General features: G+C 50.8%; 6 protein-coding genes across 6 annotated transcripts; 4 read left to right on the top strand and 2 right to left on the bottom strand.

The window, feature by feature from the left end:
- Positions 1 to 2,777: 2,777 nt before the first annotated feature.
- Positions 2,778 to 8,481, top strand: pkhB (putative sensor histidine kinase/response regulator; the record flags this gene model as incomplete). Its single annotated transcript, XM_058473629.1, is given in 5 exon segments — positions 2,778 to 3,198; positions 3,209 to 4,451; positions 4,513 to 7,900; positions 8,019 to 8,132; positions 8,188 to 8,481. Coding segments are annotated over 5 exon segments (5,460 nt in total), but the record flags the coding sequence as incomplete, so codon positions are not given.
- A 4,405-nt stretch (positions 8,482 to 12,886) lies between these two features.
- On the top strand, positions 12,887 to 13,846 carry N7468_004331 (KxDL motif-containing protein; the record flags this gene model as incomplete). Its single annotated transcript, XM_058473628.1, has 3 exons — positions 12,887 to 13,200; positions 13,259 to 13,528; positions 13,765 to 13,846. The coding sequence occupies 3 exons, from the start codon at positions 12,887 to 12,889 to the stop codon at positions 13,844 to 13,846; spliced, it is 666 nt and encodes a 221-aa protein (XP_058332631.1).
- Positions 13,847 to 14,537: 691 nt separating this feature from the next.
- On the bottom strand, positions 14,538 to 17,141 carry N7468_004330 (AAA family ATPase SEC18; the record flags this gene model as incomplete). Its single annotated transcript, XM_058473627.1, has 5 exons — positions 14,538 to 15,866; positions 15,898 to 16,410; positions 16,459 to 16,774; positions 16,834 to 16,984; positions 17,033 to 17,141. The coding sequence occupies 5 exons, from the start codon at positions 17,139 to 17,141 to the stop codon at positions 14,538 to 14,540; spliced, it is 2,418 nt and encodes an 805-aa protein (XP_058332630.1).
- A 367-nt stretch (positions 17,142 to 17,508) lies between these two features.
- On the top strand, positions 17,509 to 18,050 carry N7468_004329 (uncharacterized protein; the record flags this gene model as incomplete). Its single annotated transcript, XM_058473626.1, has 2 exons — positions 17,509 to 17,516; positions 17,570 to 18,050. The coding sequence occupies 2 exons, from the start codon at positions 17,509 to 17,511 to the stop codon at positions 18,048 to 18,050; spliced, it is 489 nt and encodes a 162-aa protein (XP_058332629.1).
- A 35-nt stretch (positions 18,051 to 18,085) lies between these two features.
- Positions 18,086 to 18,713, top strand: N7468_004328 (uncharacterized protein; the record flags this gene model as incomplete). The annotated part of the gene is made up of 2 exons (XM_058473625.1): positions 18,086 to 18,359; positions 18,415 to 18,713. The coding sequence occupies 2 exons, from the start codon at positions 18,086 to 18,088 to the stop codon at positions 18,711 to 18,713; spliced, it is 573 nt and encodes a 190-aa protein (XP_058332628.1).
- Positions 18,714 to 18,980: 267 nt separating this feature from the next.
- Positions 18,981 to 20,812, bottom strand: N7468_004327 (protein arginine methyltransferase RmtB; the record flags this gene model as incomplete). Its single annotated transcript, XM_058473624.1, has 4 exons — positions 18,981 to 19,728; positions 19,791 to 20,028; positions 20,087 to 20,500; positions 20,572 to 20,812. The coding sequence occupies 4 exons, from the start codon at positions 20,810 to 20,812 to the stop codon at positions 18,981 to 18,983; spliced, it is 1,641 nt and encodes a 546-aa protein (XP_058332627.1).
- Positions 20,813 to 20,950: the final 138 nt, after the last annotated feature.

The following is a 20,950-nucleotide window of genomic DNA, read 5'->3' as shown; positions in this document are numbered from 1 at the left end:
AGGAACTGTGCTCCATCTCAAACAAAGCGGCGGCTGGCGACTAAGCCAATGTCGCCATACATCCAGGTCGCGGGGCCTTCTTTTGCTGTTGAGGGTGGGGTCGGGTGCCTGTCGGCATCAACAGAAAGATGGCGAACGAGGGCGGGAGCGGTAACCACGGCAGGTACAGGTACGAAATAGGGAGGATGTATCAGCCCCCTCGGGTCGATATGGTACCGCAAGATCACCTCAAAGAATAAATCAAATGCGCACGGTCACCAGACGAGGAGAAAGTCCCGCAAACGCCGTTCACAGGTTGGTTTGCAGGTGGAATTCGGAATAATTATTTTGCGGATCTTAGCCGCAACAGGTCCAGGCCCTAGAGTGACCAATACGACAATAGTCCGAAGAATTTTTTCTTAATCTTTCCTCATAATGGCCATTGTTCAAAAGTGCTACCTAAGCAGGGATAAAACCTTGGAAGGTGGGCGCTTGTGGAGACAAATTTGGACATGGCCTACTAGAGGCTGCGAGATATCCATGGATATATATGGGACCACTATTAGTGTATCAACCGCTAGCACAGCTACTACCACTATTAGTACTCGTAGCACTGGTAGCACTGGTGAAGTCCATGGGTCGATTCAACCTTTCTAAAGGACCGCATGAGCAGTGGAAGGACCATGGGCTGGTAAACTAAGCGGAGCCCGCCGTGACCATGGGAAAGCGTCTTTACCAAAAAACATAAGGAAGCTTATCGTAGATAACGTAGAAAAATCAATCGAAACCCACTTTGCGCAAAATTATGTGGAACCGTTCGCTCGGCTCCGAGTCGGCTTTAGGTAGATTCTGTCAAATGTTGTCCGTAACCCAGAGAGTTTAAACTACAAGACTGTTTCCAACAGGCGACCTATCAAGAACCCCCAGCAAGCCTAGTGTCGCACGTCAGCCAGTTATGCAACACGTGGACGACTCCACAGATGTGCCCTGGAAAATCCGTGCATGCACAAGATACTGTGGCATATGCCGGTTGCCTGCATGTCATGAGTCTGGCCAAGAATCTCGCCCAAAGGGATCGACCAGTGCACCGCTCAGGGTGAGCGCTTGAATCCAAAATAGCGGATGGTGACAGTCGCAGAATCTATAATGACCCAAATAGAGTCCATCGTCGGGTCCGCCATGGGGAGGGGAAAGGGGGTGGTATGGGGACTAGTTATTTTAGTTCCAACGCCTAGTTAGTTAAGTGGACTTAGTCACCGCCCCAAAAAAAATTTATTAAAAAAAGAGCGAAGCGTGCCTTTCTAACAGACGGGCCCCAGATGCGCCACCACGGGGCGATCGGTTGTGTTTAGGGGATAGCGGTTCCCCCAGACTCGGATTTGAGATTGCTCTGGGCAAGTTTCTAGAATAATTACTCTCAATCATCAATATGGGTCCCTAGGCCAATCGCCAATCGCTTGCATCGCCTCCCTTTTGCGCATTTTGGTACTGATCATCCGGGTAAACCAGCCTTGGTTAAATGTAAAAACCCAGTCTTCCAAAATTTAGGAGGCTAAATCTACGTACGGAGTAGGGAGAAAGTGAGGCCTAGGCCCACTGAGTCTCCTTCACATTCCATCGGTTCTGTCGCCGGACGCCGCATAGAGTGCAGCTGCCTATTCCTGGTATGCCGGGTTTGGCGGGACCCCAGAACCGGCCCATGATACAGACCTGCAGGGGTTCAGTAATCGAGTAATCAACGGCAGGATATCATGCAATACTGGACGTAGATTGTTTCAAGTTGTGTCGGGGGAACTATTTTGGGATGACTGATGAACAGCCGCAATTATGGGAGGCAAAGACTCGAATCCTCCAATGTGTCATCAATTCTCCCCGTTCCCAGGTTGTTTCATATGCAGCCTAGGAAAAACTGGGTGCACCAAGTGCACCGTGTCCAGCGCAAGAGATAAGTGATAGATGATGACCCTGGTCATGTCCTAAAAGGGACCAGATAGGATGTCGTCAGTCAGCGGTAATGGGTGATCGCTAGAACCTTTTAGGGTAGGCAACCTAAACAAGGGGGGCAGCGTCAACTGCGGATAAACCATCCGCAGGATAACAATGCACGCTAGTTTTGGCCGTCTGCCCTACGAAAGTTAAAACCATTTTCAATTATGGCGTGGTCTTGTATACACCCCATTTGCTGACGAGCAAGCCTAATCAGTTTCTTTTTCCAGAAAACAGCCAAAAAGCCAAAAATACGGTGTGCAGCAAGGCTTCCCACCCCCTTTTAGGCCTTAGCCTTAGCTGCATCATTCAAAGAGCCGTGGCCTACGTCATAGCCCCCTCTCCAGAGGAGCGGCCCACCCACTGGTGAATCCACTGGTTAGTCCACTTTTTTTTCCTCTTCATCCACTCCGAGGGCGATCCAAGTAATGGATTGGCGGGTACTGACGCCAGTGTCCAAAGTCACGTCCACCACTTGTTGGTTCCCTCGATCCCGAACTTCCCCCCAAAGCCCACACTGTGTTGATCCTGCTAACCCCCCGTGCCCTCTCGACCCTGACACCGCTCAAGGCTTATTCACCTTGCCTTGGATTCTAAATCGTCCTGGGCTGGGGTCAGCTTCTGGGTTTCCTCAGGTCCTTCTCGATTTTCTCTCGAAGAGTTCTATCGTGCCTTCCGCCTGATCCTTGTCCGCCTACCCTCCACTTTTACGCCCTGCCTTGGCCAAGAGATGAACGCCTTATATCCCTCCTGCGCTATTGTCGTCGCTCAGGAGCAGTAAGTCCCGGTCCATTGCATCAGGCGCAATAGGATGGGGGACGTGCATAGCAGGAGGAGCCCTCCATTTCCTTCGCCTACCGATACAGTGTCACCTGCCGCCGTACCTCCACCTCACCTACATTCTCCGCGATCGCCAAGTCACCGATTCACACCTGATCTCGAACATGTGGGGGGCATATCCTTGGATACCATCAAACACGGGTTGGACATGCCTGGCACATCACCCGCTCGTTTGCCTCGCTTCTCGCGCGGCGATTCGGCGGAACAGCTTGGGATTGACCCCGGTGCCGGAAGATCCTCGACCCGCAAGCGAGCGCCAGGAAGAGCTCGGGCGGAGCTCTCAAACACTTAAGGAACTGCGTAGGCAAATGGAGGAGCTGCTTGTATATCAACAAATGCAGCAGCAGGCGCAGCAGCAGCAGCAGCAGGCGTCACAGCCCCCGGTAATGCCAGGTAATTTAAGTGATACCCCCCCGGAAAAGGCGATTGTCTAGCACTACAAAGGCCGAAATTCCCGCAACAGTCATACACCCTTCATCCGGCTCCATTGGATCCTCTGGGACCATCAAAGCTGCAGATTCTCCGAGTCACCCCCCCGAACAAACTCCCTCCTACCCGTTTCCGCGAACACAAACCCAACCTAAGCCAAGTATCGAGCAAATTGGCCGACAGGGACAGTTTCGATTGAAATTGCCATCTGAAAGATCCAGATCATCGATATCGCAAGCAGCAGGAGACGAGCCCAGCGTGGACGCACCAGCCCCAGGATCGCCGGCCACGTTCCAACCGGGAGACTCGAAAATTACAACCGAAGATGGATTTGGCATCCCAGCCCCGAATCTTTATGACTTGACGCTCAAGTTGAATGCAGATGCTGGATTGGATGGATGGTGGTCAAACTTGATTGAGATATTACAAACAGACTACGGGGCAGAACGTGTATCTTTGGCAGTACCAGGTGATGCGACTGACCTGGAAAATGTCCCCTGGGGTCAAAAGGCTGTCTTCAATCAAGAAGGAACCGCCCTAGCGGATGTTTCACCCACGAGTGCAAACTTAATGCCACCGCCAACGCCGGGTCCCAAGTTTTCTGACGAGAAGAAGGGAAGGCCTGAAGTTGGGTTGAGTTCAGGAACAAGTCCTGCCAAAAGACCTTCTCTCTCTTCACGACATTCCTTCGCTGGCGTGAGCAGCGTGAAGCCACGGATCAGCACGGAGGAGGCTCGTCATACTTTTGCTTCTAAAGCAAGCCCCAAGCACGAAAAGAAGCATGCTCGCATTGATGAAAACTCTTCACTTGGCAACGAACGTAAATCTCAGTGCTACCCTGATCAGAATGATTCAGAGTATACCCAAATGGGGTATCTTCGTCATGCTGTCTTCCCAATAGCAAGGCCATTGGAAGTGGAGACTGACCCCCTTATCAAGCGAACAGGCGTGGTCAGACTTTTCGGACGAACCACGCCTGTCATTCTTACTCGCGAGTATGTGAAAGAAGCCGAGAAACATCCTGGCTTCGGTGAGAGCCCTCTTGACGTTCCACAAGGCACCCCTGTTGCAGATACGCCATCTGCACCCGTTTTGCGGACAGAGGGTGATTCTGGAAAGCCAAAAACCAATGAGCCAAAAGCCAATGTTCCTTTCAACGCCAGACGTCTACTTCCACGTGATGAATATGAGCAGATTCCTCAGTCTCCATGGTCCCAGTCGCCTGGCCCTTCGCCAGCTCCTCGGACACACTCGGATCAAAATCCTTTTTTTCAGCAGTCATACTGTAGATGAAAGTGCATTTGAAAAGAACCCGCCTCATCATGATTATTCCGACCCAAGACCCCTGGAAGCTATAGGGGTTGACAGCTCTAAAACAGTGATTCATATCCCATTGCTGCATGGTGGTCGCTTCAGCCAAAGCTCTTCCTCCCCACTGCGATTTCCTGTCGCCGTCATATCGCTTCTTTCTAATATAGTGCCCTACCCGGCTGAGCTACGGCAGTCTCTCTCACACTTGATGCCTCATCTAACGACGTCATTTTGCCTTGCTCAACAATATAGTCAACTTGAACGGCAATTGAACTCTAAGGTCGAGACGCCACGTTATGGGCATTTACTCGGTCTGGGCGGCACATTTTCTGATGCCAGCAGTGAACTGGAATTGGTTGCGGGGCTAAGTGGCCACGTGAGCTACTCTGTTGGCGACGACAATCCCATGTCTGCACGTGCAAGTGTCCAAAGCCCTAGTGACCGATCATCAATGAAAATAAGTCCTTCTGTATCTGTGCTTGGGACCCCTGCGCTTGATCCCGGCCAACCAGCGCTAGCAACAACTTCCCAGTCACCCGGTATCTTTGGAAGCACCAGTGAATTCCCAGATGGATATTTCAATTTGCGCCAGACCAGAGCTACGAAAGATAGCAACGTGCAGCCTCGCCACCGTTCCCTAAAGTCCAAAGGAAAGTTAGCTTTGTCCATGCCGGCATCTCCTGGAAAGCTACCAGAGAAGCCTGTTACAGAGGACAGCACTGCTCAAGAACCAACCTCAACAGCCGCTTCGCCCGTACAAGAGATGAAACCGCCTGTCATATCCCCTAGCCAACATTCCTCGTCCCGCCAAAGTTCAACGACCTCCTTCTACGCTCAGCTACAACGAGACCTGCCGCGGCCCTTCTCCGACTCAATAGCTCAGTTGATGCTGAACTCGATACCTCTTCACATATTCCTAGCCAAACCCAAAAGTGGTGAAGTGATATGGACGAATGCTAAATTTGACGCATACAGACGGAGTAAGCCACAAGAGCATAAGCTAAGGGATCCATGGCAGAATATCCATATCAGCGAACGCGATCACGTTTCAAGTGAGTGGGCAAATGCTCTGCGGACTGGATCCCAGTTCACTGAAAGGGTTCGTGTTCGAAGATTCAATGACGAATCTGCCTACCGTTGGTTTATCTTTCGGGCAAACCCTCTGTTGTCATCGACCGGGGAAGTTCTGTATTGGATTGGCTCTTTCCTTGACATTCACGAGCAGCACACAACTGAATTGAAGGCTACTCAAGAACGAGAGAAGTTTGCCACAGATGCCAAGTATCGAGCATTTTCAAATTCCATCCCACAGGTGGTCTTCGAAGCGACCGAGAAACGTGGTTTGATATTTGTGAACGAGCAATGGAATCTTTATACCGGACAAAAGCTCCAAGATGCCCTCGATCTGGGCTTTGCAAAGCATGTTCACCCTGATGACTTACAGAAATGTGGTGGGCTTACTCTGCAAGTGAGTGGTCCCAAAGAAGACAATTGGGCAGATGCGGCGTCAACATCAGAGGGTGGTTCTTCTCGTTCTTCATCCGAAATCCATGGGGTCTCATCTGCCCTTGATGAGTTAGTGAGGCGTGGCGTAGCATCGCTGCAGAGGGATGAAAATGGAAGAGTCTTCTATTCGACTGAACTTCGCCTTCGTTCACGCGGTGGTGACTTCAGATGGCATCTGGTTCGTCTAGTACGGGTTGAAACCAGCAGCTTTGGTAGCGAAGAAGCTTCCTGGTACGGCACGTGTACCGATATCAACGATCGCAAGAATCTTGAAAGCCAACTCAACAAGGCAATGACTCAACTGAACAACCAAATGGAGTCGAAAACGAAGTTCTTCAGCAACATGTCCCACGAGATCAGAACTCCCTTGAATGGCATACTCGGCACCATTCCGTTCATTCTAGATACACAGCTTGACAGTGATCAAAGACGGATGCTCGACACCATTCAGAACAGTTCTACAAATCTCAGAGAGCTTGTCGATAACATCCTAGATGTTTCCCGCGTTGAGGCTGGTAAAATGTCGCTAGTCAATTCTTGGTTCCATGTTCGGTCTATGATCGAAGATGTTATCGATACCGTCGCGTCTCGTGCTATTGATAAAGGTCTCGAGATCAATTATCTTATGGACGCGGATGTCCCTTCGATGGTCATTGGTGATAGATTCCGCGTTCGCCAGGTCCTGATTAACCTTGTGGGAAATGCAGTCAAATTTACTACACAGGGCGAGATCCACATTTACTGCAACCTTTCTCGAAACTCCCCAGGAAAGGTTCATAAGCCAACAGAGATATTCCTCAATTTCGACGTTGTGGACACCGGAAAGGGATTCAGTGCCCAGGATGCAGAGCGACTCATGCAAAGATTCTCCCAGCTAGGAGAAAATGGCTCTCAGCAAAACGCGGGTAGTGGATTGGGATTGTTTCTGTCAAAACAGCTTGTCGAGATGCACGGTGGAAGTCTCACTCCAAGTGCTACTGAGGGCAAAGGAGCTCAGTTCTCTTTCAACGTGAGAGTGGATGCTCCACCTCCCCCATCAGCTTCTGAGCGCCCTCATTTGCTCCGTCAAGCCTCGGGTGCTTCCAGGAGACCTTCATCCTCCAGAACGACGTCTTACGATCAATACACTGTCGCGCCTCGCAGCATTGATTTGAGGTTACAGGATACCGTGTCTCTGTCCTCCGGGCTTCTATCAAACCTGTCTTCACCTCTTGCAACGCCGGATCCTGGTAGCGCAAACGTGTCGCCCCGCTTAGATCAGGAGATTCCTGGTCCTGCCGGGGAAGAACAGAAGGAAAAGAAGGAAGATATGTCTTCTACCGCTCAGCCATCTGTTCAGGTTACCCCGCCACCTCTTCAATCTGAAAGGCCACTCTCGATCTTCATCCTATGCCCGCTTGAGAATACCCGCAAGTCCACTCAGCAGCATATCGAGCAAGTTGTACCACATGAAATTCCATTCAAGATCACAGCTCTGTCTGACGTTGATGAATGGAAAGACATGATACACACTAGCTCCAACGTCCAATGTACCCACTTGGTTCTAAACCTTCCCGCAACAGATGATATCTTGGAAGTCATTCAGAACGTTTCCGAGACTCCTTCTGATACCAGTCCAGTGGTGGTTATCATATCAGATCTGTATCAGAAACGTCAAATCAGCACTCGCGTTAAGGAGCTGGCAGCCACCGGCAAGAAGGTCTTCATTGTGCCGAAGCCTGTCAAGCCCTCCGCTTTCTCGACTATTTTCGATCCGGAGAGCAAGCGTGAGCTTAGTAAAGACCGCAACCAAGACATGGCCCGGGAAATCAATAACAACTTCAAGACCGTATCAAAGATGGTCAAGGAGGTGTTGGGAAAACAAAGGCTATCGCATTCTGCTTGTGGAAGACGACGAAACTAATCGTGACGTACGTGTTAACGCTTTGGCAGCGCCTTCTCGTCTTTATATGCTAACGATGTGCTAGGTCATGCTTAAATATCTGGATAAGATTAAACTCATGTCTGAGACTGCATCCAACGGACAAGAGTGTGTCGATATGGTTCTTTCGAAGGAGCCGGGTTACTACTCTCTCATCATTGTAAGTCCATACAATCCTTTCTGGTCTCTCTAGGCAAAAGATTAACATCTCCTAGTGTGATATCCAGATGCCCATCAAGAATGGCTATGATACTTGTCGTGAGATTCGTGCTTGGGAACAGAAAAATCACTACCCGCAGATTCCCATCATGGCTTTGTCGGCCAATGCGATGACAGACCAAATCGAAAATGCTGCCGATGCCGGATTCAACGATTATGTCACCAAGCCCATTAAACACAACGAGCTAGGCAAGATGATGATGGGTCTCTTGGATACTAGTCGCCCACTTCTTCTCCTCCGGGATCGTCTTCATCCTCAATTCCCGGAACCTCCAACACATCGTCGTTAAAAGCTCCACATCAACGTTTTATTGAGCGGCTTTTGTGATTATTCGCGTTTCCCCTCTGTTTTTTCGTTTCTCGTGTTTCGCTTTTCGCTTTCGTCTTGTTTCGTTTGCATGCTTTCTATGGTTCACGGTGCAATGGATAATTTGTCATATATGGGAACATCGGGCGACGAGGACACTGGAAATCGGAAATGGGACAGGTCATACATCTCGGCGCCATTATTTCGGTGTGCTTGCCACCACTCGCCTCATCGCATTGCACCCTTTGGTGCACAGAAGCTCCTTAGCGTTATCTCAGCATCTGCACTGGGCATCGAGTCGCCGGTGCGACTTCACAGCATCTTTTTTGGGCCTCCGGCCCCCCCCTGTATTATTGATCCTCATCATTACTCGTTTTTGTTTTTTTTTTTTTGACTAACCCGGCACGGATGGCGTCTATTTCTTTCTGCCTGCTTCCCACCGTTCCTGCTTTGGTCCTTTTTTTTTTCCTTTGGCTGAGTTGTCTGCCTTGTTTCCCTAACCTACTTGTGATACCATATGACGAGCGCTTAATGACCCCCGCATTGAGGAGGTCCCTGATTCCTGGCTGTGTATTTGTGTATACTTTAGCTTGCCGTCTCTGGCCAGTGGTAGATGATTTATATTATCAACTTGAAGATACATATCACGGTCAGTTCATTGAAATAGCATGGCCTCAAGAGTTCGTAAACTACCAGGTAGAGCCCCACATGGCTATGATATTATACATATACGTTCCACTACTAATGCTGATGGTCGTAAGACTAGTAATAGCGAAGAAAATAGGCCTTGGAAGAACGACACGGATGCAGGTTGGGAGTCATGGGGTTTGACGTAGCAATCCAAGGCAATGAGATTAGTCCTCGAGGAACTTGAGACTTTCCACACTTTGGCCGTTCGAGGACATAATAACCTTGGAAGGATCAGGGATGACACAATAGGCGCAACAATCCCATGTCCTTTATTGGTGATACTCGTAGCAAGTACTGCTACCAGGAGTACTTCGCCAACATCATGATTGAATAGGTCCAAAGGCCATGATTAAACGGCGACATACATTATACTCCCCTAGTAGAATGACACCTGGGCAGGCCAATCCAAGATGACCACGGATGGCTAAAGCCCCGAATACCAGGTAAAGTTCCTTTGTATCTCCGGAAACGCAAGTATTAGTCGAAATATTGAAACTCGGTACACTACAAACCCAAATCAATTAGTGGGATCGACTGGTATACGGCCAGGCGGGCCACCACCAGCCGGACCCGCAATGGTCGCTCGAGCCTGCGAACAAAGAGAAACCGCCTAGTTCCGTGATCGACTGTGGCCAGATAAGGCGTCATGTTGAATTCATCTCGTGGTGAATCCCGACTATATCCGTGTATGCAGTAGGAGCCGGCCCCGGATTGAGCACTCCCTTGCATGCATGGAACAGACCTCTTTTGCACAGCCAAATGGCGCGCAGGAGATCATGGAAGCAAAAAAGCCTAAGGGAACCCTAAAGAGGAAAGGAAGGATGAGTTGGCTCGGGCAACCATCCAGTCATCGTGCTGCATGTGGCGGTGAAGGGAATCCAGAAGCGAAAAAAAAAAAATTCCCCCGCCCAAGATCCCAACCCCACTTCCGGCCACTTCGTTCGTTTCCAGCACACGGATTGTTCCTCCTTGGGATGCAACCGAGGCATTGTCAAGATCCGCGCACCCTAGAAGCCCTTCCACTGCATGCTGGGGAGACGTGGTCGCGATCTACTGGGGACGAGGCACCATCCGCCTCGCGCAGGCTAAGTGGGTATTGGTGTCAAAAGAGGGTCGTAAAAAGGGGTGGGGAATAAGCCTGGAATCTATCGGACCAAAATAGGCCGTGTAACGTTTGCGACTTACTGCTTTTTGTTGATAGGGAAGGAGACGTAGGATTGTCTGCCCAAGGCAGCAATGGGGGAGATAGAAAGCGTCGAGTCAAACAATACGAGCAGGACCGAAAGGACCCAGCCGACCCAAAGATTGGGCTTTGGGTTGGCTTTTTGCTTCGAAAGGCGAGAGGCTCGGAGGGGAAGATCAGCGGCTGGTGAACGGACAAACGACCCGAGAGGGGGCTATGACGAGGAACGGAGAAAGGTTGCTGGGCTGCCCTGCCCGTCATGGACTGTGCTGCCCGATTGTCTGATCTAGTAAGACCAGCCATTGGGCCCGGGAAATAGTTCGCTGCTTATCATCCCTGGCCGCCTGGGGAGAAGGGAGTAGCTGAGCCATTAAAGTCCAATGACATTCGATCGTCTGCGCAGAGGAGGGTGGTGGTACTGTGTAATTCGGTGGTAGGGCGTATCTCAATGGGGCATATTTGGCCCTCATTAGGCTGCCAGGCATGCAGCAGAACGTGTCCATAGCTCTGACAGCTTTCGGTGCAGATGTACACTGTACATGACCCAAGTACCTCGAATCATGAACAGTCTACAACGACATCTCGAAGGTGGCGACATCGTGGCTTCCAGAGTTTGTCCAAGGTTCTCGACGCTTCGTCAATGACTGGCTTTGATGGGACAAGTCCGCCTTGAAGGGCCTAGTATCTCCTTTTAGCCTTTTTCAATCTGAACTTGGTTTTTGTTACCACCCAGTAATTTTCGGGGTTGTTTTGGTGTCAGCAAGACTTGCATTGGGACCAATGAAGACGAGAGATCGTGCAGGAGGCTTCTGCTTTGCCAACGGCCTGCAAAAGACCCCTTCGCCTGGGCCGAGACAAGCAAGTCATCGGTGCGCATGGACTGTGGGGAGATGCTGGTCTTGCTATACTCGGCGTCTAGTGCGCTTGTCTGTGCTGCAAAAATCCGGTCCATGCTCTTCTGGCCAGTTGGAGGCGCGAGGCGTTTTTCGTTTCTCCAGAGGCAAACAGTAGCCGCAACTCGGCCGGCAAACGGGTCAAGCAGGGATCTGCCAGGTTGAGGCCATTTGGTGGTTTCCCCCCTGCGGCCCAATCTCACACAAACCCGTCACACAGGATCATTGTCTATGCTACTAGGATGACTCTGTTTCGAGATATGCGCCTGAATGGTTGAAGGGGGGGCCATAGCCGGGGATTTGGGCCCCCTGTTGTTTCTCCACGGTTCGTCGGGCCATGCAGCGATGTCCGAAACTTGATGGATCTTCCGTGTGACCTTTGCCGCAATACGCCTTGATGCCTGGCGTCTGGTTTTGGGCCTGTTGAAAGACTTGAAGGAGTATTCGATCTCCAGATGATGTCAGGCAGGGTTTTGGCTTGCAGCCCCCCCCCCCGCCTCCTTTCAATTCCAGAAAGGCAAAAAAAGGAAAAGCCGGGAGGAAAACCCGATGGGCCAAAATTCCGCTTCCCACCACTCTCTCGTGGTTCTTCACGAGCGGCCATGGGGTGTTGAAGAAGAAAAAACCCAGGCAAGTACAGATAAAAGCTGTTTTATTATTAACATTCAAGCCACCATACGGAGCTCCGTGCCATGTTGGGTGCAGGGTTGTAGGTCATACCGGTTCGGGTCGTCTGTAGTTCGCAGTTCCTTCATGCCGCTCAATCTAGCGAATCAACCACCTTCGAGCCATTCTCCATCTTCCCAGCCACTGCATTATCTTCCGGAGAGAATCGTCTGAGAGGTCAAAAGGAGTAAAGAAGATAAAGGGGACGAAAGTGGGGTGGAAAAAACGGGACCAGAAAGCAAAGGTGGAAACACGAGGAGGGGAGACGTCTAGTCTTTTATACTTCCCCCAATCCTCCACCTCCACCCTTGCAAACCCTCTGCCCAATCTAGGTCCTTGACCCGAAACACTCCAATTTTGGGACAAGATTGTCAATGTGCAGATCTAGGAAGAATCACATCATAGAGGGTTACGTAGACCAAGACCCAGAGTGGACAAGCGGGGGAGGGCGGAATCCCTAGTGGAGGACATGGCATCCTGGGTCAGACACACTTGATTTCCCACCCCCCTCGAGCGGGGTCCGCGCGGTCCAAGAGGCGAATCGGGGAACAGATACGGAGCGAGAGGCCCAGCCGAAGCCCGCGGATTGGGAGACTTGGAGGAGGGGGTGAAGTCTAGCTCGTTCCGATGGTCCAATGGCCCCCGTCATGGCGCTTTTTCTAATCCTTGCCAGTCTTGCCTCTCGATGTGACGAGGCCCCCCCCGCCGGATGGAAGACTCTCCGGTGAAGTCTATAAATTCCCTCGTCTGGTCTGGCGTTCCTGCTTCTCCTCCTTCTTCCGTTTCTAATCCTACAAGTTCCTTGCCACTCGAGCCTTAGCTTGACTTTGATATTTCCATATATCAACCTTCACAAGACTTATATCACCCTTCTGCACATCATCGTCTTGGTTTACGGCACACCACACTTTATTTTAAACAATCAATTAGCACAGGACTCCTCCCACTTCACCACAATGGCCTCTCAACGTCACTACTACCAGCCCTCCGCCCTGCCCATGGGCATGCCTTCCAAGGCCCCGGCACCAGCCAACATGTACCCAATTTCACGGGTTCCAGGCTCGCCGACGGATTACTCTGATGCAAGCACCACTGCTGGCAGCCGCACTTCTGGCGGACTCACTTTCAGCTCTGCTGGCCCTAGCGCCGATTACGAGTCGAGCTCTGCTTCGTACTCGGGAGTCGACGTAATGGATGTCGTGAGCAACCGCATGCAAAATGCGTTTGATCCGACTCCACTGGACCGCAATTTGGTGACACAAGCACAAACGTGAGTTAAAACCGCAATCCCGCGCAAACAGAAAGCGGATTGCCTGCTCCCTCAAAAGGGGCGAATTGCAAGCTGTCTCGCGAAACCCGCGCCGACGAGCTGCCACGGGAAAAGCGAGGGTTTGCTCGCGCGAGGCTGAAATTGAGTTAATTAAGCTAACACGTGCACCGCGCAGATCCGGCGAGCTGCACGCAAAACAGCAAGAGCTGATGGAGCTGCAAGCCATGGCGCAGCGCCGCATGAAAGGCCTGCGCTCGAACTTCAACGAGGGACTCAAGACCGCCCGCGAGACCAAGCGCGATCTCGAATGGACCCAGAAGCGCGTCAGGTAAGATATTGGCAACTCCCTGCCCCCACCCCTCACCCCAACTCCCCGGGTCGATCATCAGCCCTACATGCGAGGTTGTCGATTCGCTCCGCTCCGCCCCGCGGACCGGGGTGCAGTCTCGATAGCGTCCGCTCCGCCGCTTGGCACGTGCGCCAGGGGGGAGTGATCGACGCGGCAGATAGATTAGCGACAGAAGGAATTGGCGTTGTTCTAGAAGGCTGACAAGGATCGAATAGCGCGCTCAAGAGCAAGGCCGAGAAGGCCCACCCGGACGAATACCGTCGGGCCGCGAAGAATTACACGTATGGCGACTACTGAGCGGGAGGAGCTACGTGTAGCTTTGTTTCTTTGCTTATTCTGACGACTGCTTTGACGAATTGGGAAAAAATCGGCAATTTTTGCTCGGTATTGGGACTGGGACGGACTTCTTGGTGGCTTATTTTTAACGCCTATGCTGCTTTTGGCGTATTTTATCTTGTTTGTATAGCACTGCGTGTCGGCTTTTGCCTGTTCTGGATGGTTCTTGTGTATACGCTTTGTGCGTGCTCGGTTATGCTGGGCAGGAGCTTTCGAATGGTACTCGTTTTACACATAAGCCGTATGATACAGGCGTCTCCAGCCATTCAGGAGGCGAGATTCCCTGCTGTAGACGTATTGTTGTTGACATAAAGCCTGTTTTGTACGTAGATAGCGCTGGCGACTATGCTGAAACGAGAGTTGGGTCATAGGCTGCTTTGGGTAAGTATGGGCCCCACAGGCTGGTTCAAATATCGTGTAATCAAGGCCCAATGGGAGCATTGGGATCTAAGTAAACTTTACTACTATTCGTTACTTTCGGCGTAGCACGTGCACGCAACGCTTGTCTACCGATGCAAGCCATGTCCACATAACAAGCTTCAGGGATCCCTAGTACTTACTCGGCACAATGCGATTTAGCTCAAGTCCTTGAAGATCGAATCAAAATTCATTCTTACAAGACAACTAGCCACGCTTGCTAACCATTCACTATCTAAGAAAAGGATTGTTCTTCCTCAATGGCACGGTTGATAACACGAACAAACCGGCCTACCTTGTCATCGTCTTGCTTGGCAGTCTCTATTCCAAGCAGGACCTTCTTAATACCAACGCTGATTCGGCCATCATCTGCCAGCCCACCAATGTTTTCCAAGGCCCGTGCAACTTCCTGAGGTTCAAAAGCACCAGACTGGTCCATCACATGTCGCAGCTCGCCGAAGGAGTTCACGTTAGGGACCATGATATCGGAGTTGAATGAATTATACACGTCTAGCTGCTTCATCAAGGCACGCTCGGTGGTCGTTGCCAAGACGAGGAGACGACGTCCGTGCGTGGGTTGCTTGCGCAGGAACACCAACAGTGCTTGCAGGACACTGTTGCTAAAGCGAGGGCCGATGGGTACCCAGTCGATGATACGCTCGATATTATCGACGACGATAATACTAGTTTGCGACTTATAGGCACTGTCGAAGATACGGCTGATGTGCTGTATCTTCGCTGGCTCACTGAACCCAACCATGTCCTCGGGGCTAATCAATTTGATGAACGGAAATCCAGAATTGATGGCAATCTGAGCAGCCAATGCTGTCTTGCCACTGCCCGTAGGTCCATGAAGAAGGACAGAGAAGAGTGGCGTCGACTCTGCTTGGCCAACCTGCTTGACGAAGAGTTCACCTTCCCGCAAGATTTCGCTAATAGTCTGGGAGTAGTGGATAACACCATATTGGATACGGCTGGAGAGTTCCTCCTCAGACACACCAAAGGCAGGCTTCACTTCATCAAGAGCATGGAAGAAATCGCTGCGGTTAACCTTCATGTTGACCACATCGTCACCGATGCTAGCCATGGTACCGACCTGCACATGGCGAGAGAAGGCAAAAGATGAGGCGGCCTTGACTAAACCAGCAATTTCAGCACCAGAAAAGTTCTTAGTCAAGTGTGCGAGCTCGTCGAGATCCACATCGGTGTCCATCACGTCGTTCTTGCGCATCTTTTCGGTATGAATGTTCAAAATCTGAACACGGCCCTTCTCATCAGGAAGGGAAATCTCGACGTGAACTTCCAAACGGCCGGGACGAAGCAAAGCCTCATCGATCATGTCCATACGGTTAGTCATGCCAATCAACAGGATGTTGTTGAGCTGCTCGACACCGTCCAGCTTGGACAAAAGCTGGTTAACGACACTGTCACCAACACCGGTGCCACCTCCACCGGCGCCACTACCACGCTGTTTGCACACAGCGTCCAGTTCGTCAAAAATGATGATGTGAAGACCACTTTCATCACCTTTCGCCTTATATTCCTTCTCGGCGTCTGCAAACATCTTTCGGACGTTCTCTTTCGGATGCACCAACATATTTATTTAAGACCTCGGGGCCGTTGATAATCTTCGGCTCACGAGCGTTGAGCATTTTTCCGATTTGTCGAGCAATGAGGGTTTTGCCAGTACCTGGCGGTCCGTAAAGAAGCATACCCCTGACGTGCTGAATACCAAGCTTCTCAACGAGGCCAGGAGGGAAGATACGGGATGCAAAGGCACGGCGGAAGATAGTACTGAACTCAGAATCCAGACCACCAATTCCCATATCCGCAAACTTGAATCCAGGCTGAATGATCGAGTTTGCCGCCGGGCGGCGATTGGAAGCCTTCACGTTGATGCCTGTTTGAGAATCTTTGAAGAAGTTAAACTGCGTGTGGCGAGTGATGATAGCCCGAGCTGTAGGTTCAGTCTCGACTTCTCCAGACGCGCCGGCCTTTTCAGAGGTCAGATCGACACGTTGAACAGTCTTTACTACCAAAAGAAGGGGAATAGATCTATGATCCATCAGAATCCGTTGACCGGGAGCAATAAGTTGGTTCTCAAAGTTCTATACAAATTAGTAGGCATTCTCTGAACAGTTATCATAAATGCGTACCTTGATAACAGCAGAGGCGAGTTCATCCTGGTCATACGGCGTTTCTACTCGTTTCTTGGCGGATGCGAAGCTGACTTCAACATCCGCGGATCCAAGGTATGGCTGACCGGACTGGCTAAATGGATCATAAGTCTGAACCTTGATCGCATCTCGCAATCCAATGTTAGCCCATGTGCGCTGAGGGTCCGACATGCTAATATAGCCTGGAGGGAAGCCCTCTAGCGGGCGAGCAGAGAAGACGTAAAGGTCATTGATGAGGAGGAATATGTCGGTGCCATCGCGGCTCGGCGGGATATCCTGTGGTGAAACCGCCACACTTAAAATGGTTTAGTAGGTGTTGACAAAGTGCTAGGAGAGCGAGTGGAAGCTACATACAGGTTACCGAATGTAAAGTTCTCGTTAGGGCTTTTGCTCGGGTAGAGGGTCCAAGTCTGGCCTCCCGGGCGACCTCCACCGGCTGAACGGGTTGGAAAAGGTTGCGCAGGGCGGCCACCGGGTGGTGGGCCTCCATATCCTCTAGTGGAAGCTGTCAGCTATAAGGGCCAGAGGTGAGGTGGCGAGACCGTTAGCTTACCTCGGTGGCGCTTGGTTAGGATTCGAGTATCCTGCGGGGAGGGACGCCCCGGATCGGGCCTCGACGCAAAAGGATTCGGAACAGACGGGAAGTCTTTGCGATTGAACATCCTCAAATGAAGTGGTTATGTCGAAGGATGCGGAGGGCAGGGCGGTATTTAGGGGAGGTTGGCGGGAGCGCCACTTGTCGTCAAGCGCAGGCAACGACTTTCCGGGTACAAATGGCCACTTGGTACAGAGCTAGGGCAATTCAGTTGGGAGATAACCGGGTTCGAACAGCCAACCGCTAAAACAAAGATAGGCAGAGAAGTTGGGGAATTGGAGCACCTTCAACTGGGTCGGAAACAGCACCAGGCGGTGGGGGCCTTATCGATACGGCGACCGCCTCTGCTATCGATAAGACACCAGATCGCTTACCCTGCGAGTACTATCGTTCTACCTTACGATCATCCTGATTGATCCGTCGCACTTTCAACCATGCCATTGTGAGTAAACTCGTATTTTGCAATATCAGCTGCAAGCGTATTAACCGAAAAAGGCACCTGCTAGGCAAGAAGTCATGGAACGTTTACAACCCCGAGAACATTGCCCGCGTCAAACGCGACGAGGCCCAGGCGCAGGCGCGCGAGGAAGAGGAAGAGCGCCGCATGCAAGAAATTGATGCGCAGCGCCGCATTCAGATATTACGTGGAGAGCGTCCTTCTACTCCTCCACCCCCGCCGCCGTCACATACCGCAGCCGACCCGGTATTCCGACAAGACCGAAAGCCAATAGACGATGCAGGACGTTACCGCAAGAGACGGCGTCTTGCCGGGGAGGATGACACCGATCGAGATATCAGATATGCACGGGAAGATGCAGCACAAGCAAATGCAAAGCGCGAAGAGTTACTCATTGCCTCTCGTCGGGACCAAGAAGCAGAGGCGCCGCTGTTGGATAGTGCCGGTCACATCAACCTCTTCCCCAGGCAGGCCCGAACAAGCAAGCCGAAAAAAACAAAGATGCAGAGGCAGAATTAGAAAAGAAAAAACGCAGCTATGAAGATCAATACACTATGCGTTTCTCCAATGCGGCAGGCTTCAAGGAGAGTATGAACCGTCGACCCTGGTATTCCTCTGGTGAACAGAATGCGGCTGCACCAGATGCTATGCCGGAAAAGAACGTATGGGGAAACGAGGACCCACTTCGCAGAGAACGAGAACAAGCCCGAATGACTTCAAATGATCCCTTGGTGGCTATGAAACGTGGGTTGTCTCAACTGAAGGCTTCCAAGGAGCAGAAGAAACGCTTGAACGAAGAGAAACAAAAGCAACTTAATGCGCTCAGACGTGAACAAGAAGAGCTCTCCAATCGCCATCGACGACTTTCTGATTCCGCCAATAGCCTCGAAGACTTCAGACTTGATGAGCCGACGCGAGGTGACAGTGACAAAGGAGATCGCAGATACTCTCACCGGCATCATCATCAAGATCGTCATCGTCGTCATCATCACCGAGACAGGAGTCGAGATCAGAATCGGGACGGCGATTATTCACATCGAAGATCGCGTCACGAATCGAGCCGGTCACACCGTCGCCATCATGATGAGCGTCGTCGCGATGAACATTCGCGTCATGAGTCGAGTCATTCACACCGTCGCCATCGTAATGAGCCTCGTCGTGAGGAAGATCCACAAACTTTAAAGGTCATGAGAAGTTGATTTCAAGTTCTTGTACCAAGCTCGGAAATGATATACGCATGGCACGAATTACGCTAAGCCCTGAACAACTCTACTTTATTAAGTGGAAAGAACCTCTCAAAAATTATCATGTTTGATCTCATTCTACGTTTGAATCCCCTCATTTCCAGATGATGTATCATTGATGAAAGCTTTTTGATTCGTTGGGTATACCACATCGAAACTCCAGGATTGAACCCCAAGTTTGGTTGGGTTGCATAATTGCCAGTACTCATTGAAGTCCCCATTTCTGGTTGCCCTTCGTATTCTCACCTTCCCACTGGATGTTGATGTCGAGCCCCCGCGACTCTTTGCTCCTCTTCCGGTAACCAATAGTACCCTTGATGACATCTCCCTTCTTAAGAGGACATGGCTTCTTCTTGTCGTAGTCAATAAGGGCGACAACCTGCTGCCAATGGGTCTCGGTTCCATCAGGTCCGGTGGTGAAGGCAACGTATCCCTTCTTTTGCATATCCGAGGGAATGGCATCTTCGGGGACATCCGAATCACGCGACGGCATAAAGAAAATATCAAACCAAATAGCCCAGCCATCAAGGGCATCGATATCCTCTTTCAGAGTCACCTGGAAGTTCTTCAAAAAGGTCAGTTCTTCGACGGTGATGGTGTGGAGAGGCAAAGGCAGGAAGACCGTGGAGTCACCAACGATTGTGTTGGGATGAATTCCACGAACGACAGCTTCATCGTAGATCTTGAGCAGCATGCTGTTCATCTTAAAGCCGTAAACATTTTCCCAGAAAGAAATGTGAGAGGCAATGAAGTCAGGGTCTGCGTAAGGTGCAATCCGCAGGGTAGCATGCGAGGGTACCATGAGACCATTAGGAGCAAGATAACGATCGCGAGCATAGATGACGGAGTCAAACATGGCCTCAAACAGAAGTCCGTAGCCCATCCACTCGGAAATGATGATGTCGACTTGGTCAACCGGCAATTCGACTTCTTCAATTTTTCCGCGGATACATCTGCATGGCACTGTTAGTTCGACTGCTCTCATTACTTAATCACACAAGCTCAATATACGTACGTTATCACATCTCCCAGTCCATTATCGTAGACGATCTCTCGAGCGCGGTCGATAATATTCGAGTTATCCACAGAGATCACCTTCTTAGCACCGGCCTTGGCGCAGAACATCGACAGAATACCCGTACCGCAGCCGACATCAAGGACGACCTTGTCCTTGAAAACATGCTTGTTCTCATAGACAAAATCACGGTAGGCATCCGTGCGGATTGTATCTTTCAACATGGACTCGTGAATGCCTGCAAACCCAACGGGGATCAGCAAATACATAACATATTGAGAGGATATCGATCGTACCGTTGTAAGCGTAGGACGCGAAATAATCCGCATCGATTTCGGATGCACGGTTTGCTGCTATTTCTTCCGAACTGGTGGTCCCATTCAGACCCAGGGTTTCATCCTCCTTCGATAGCTGGTCCTCGAGGGATTTCTGAACAGCAATCCTGTACTCAGAGAACTGAGATTGTAGCCTTTCTAATTCCTCTTGGAGTTCGATAACCTTCCTCTCAGCTTCACTTCCCGGGGCAGCATCTTGGGCATCCTCCGCAATATCATCCAAACTGTACAACAAAGCGTCGTCCTCGAGCACGGGTTTTAGGTAGGCGTCGTCCTCGAATTTAGACTTGGACGAGACGTCGGGATACTTATTTCCTGCTTTTACCTGCGAGCGCACGTAATTGACCAACTTGATGGTATCAAGGAAGTCCAATCCTATTCAGATTTCTCAAGTATTAGTTTCCATTGCCAAGCTCGAATTCTGGACGATTGTTCAATTGGCGTACCAAGATCTTTCTGGATTTTGAGTAGATCAAAATCATAATTTTCTTTCGAGTCCTTGAGCATAGACCGCACGTCAGGGAACACTTGCTCTGAGAAAAGGCTCATGACTGGCTGAGATTCTTCATCGGGCTCAACATCTTCCCAGCCCTCCTCGTTACTCGAGTCTGATTCCTCTGAAACGGAGCGAGTGTCAACAGGGACATCTCCAGCAGAAGGGTCCCCAGCACGGCTTGAGTCGGCCATTGGGAAGGTCAGAAAGGTATGGCAAAGAAAAGCCTCTATTTCTTTTTTTTTCTTTTTTTTCTGGGCGTGGAGGGGTAGAAGATTCGACCGATAAAAAAATCGTTATCAGAGATTGCTGCCTCAGGCCAAGGCCGTTGC

The sequence above is a fragment of the Penicillium chermesinum genome (genome assembly GCF_028974085.1).
Source record: "Penicillium chermesinum strain IBT 19713 chromosome Unknown utg000003l:1.0-5111272.0:1.0-5115320.0, whole genome shotgun sequence".
Classification (NCBI taxonomy): domain Eukaryota; kingdom Fungi; phylum Ascomycota; class Eurotiomycetes; order Eurotiales; family Aspergillaceae; genus Penicillium; species Penicillium chermesinum.
The sequence above is the reverse complement of the archived record's forward strand: the minus strand, read 5'-3'. Positions and strand labels throughout refer to the sequence as shown.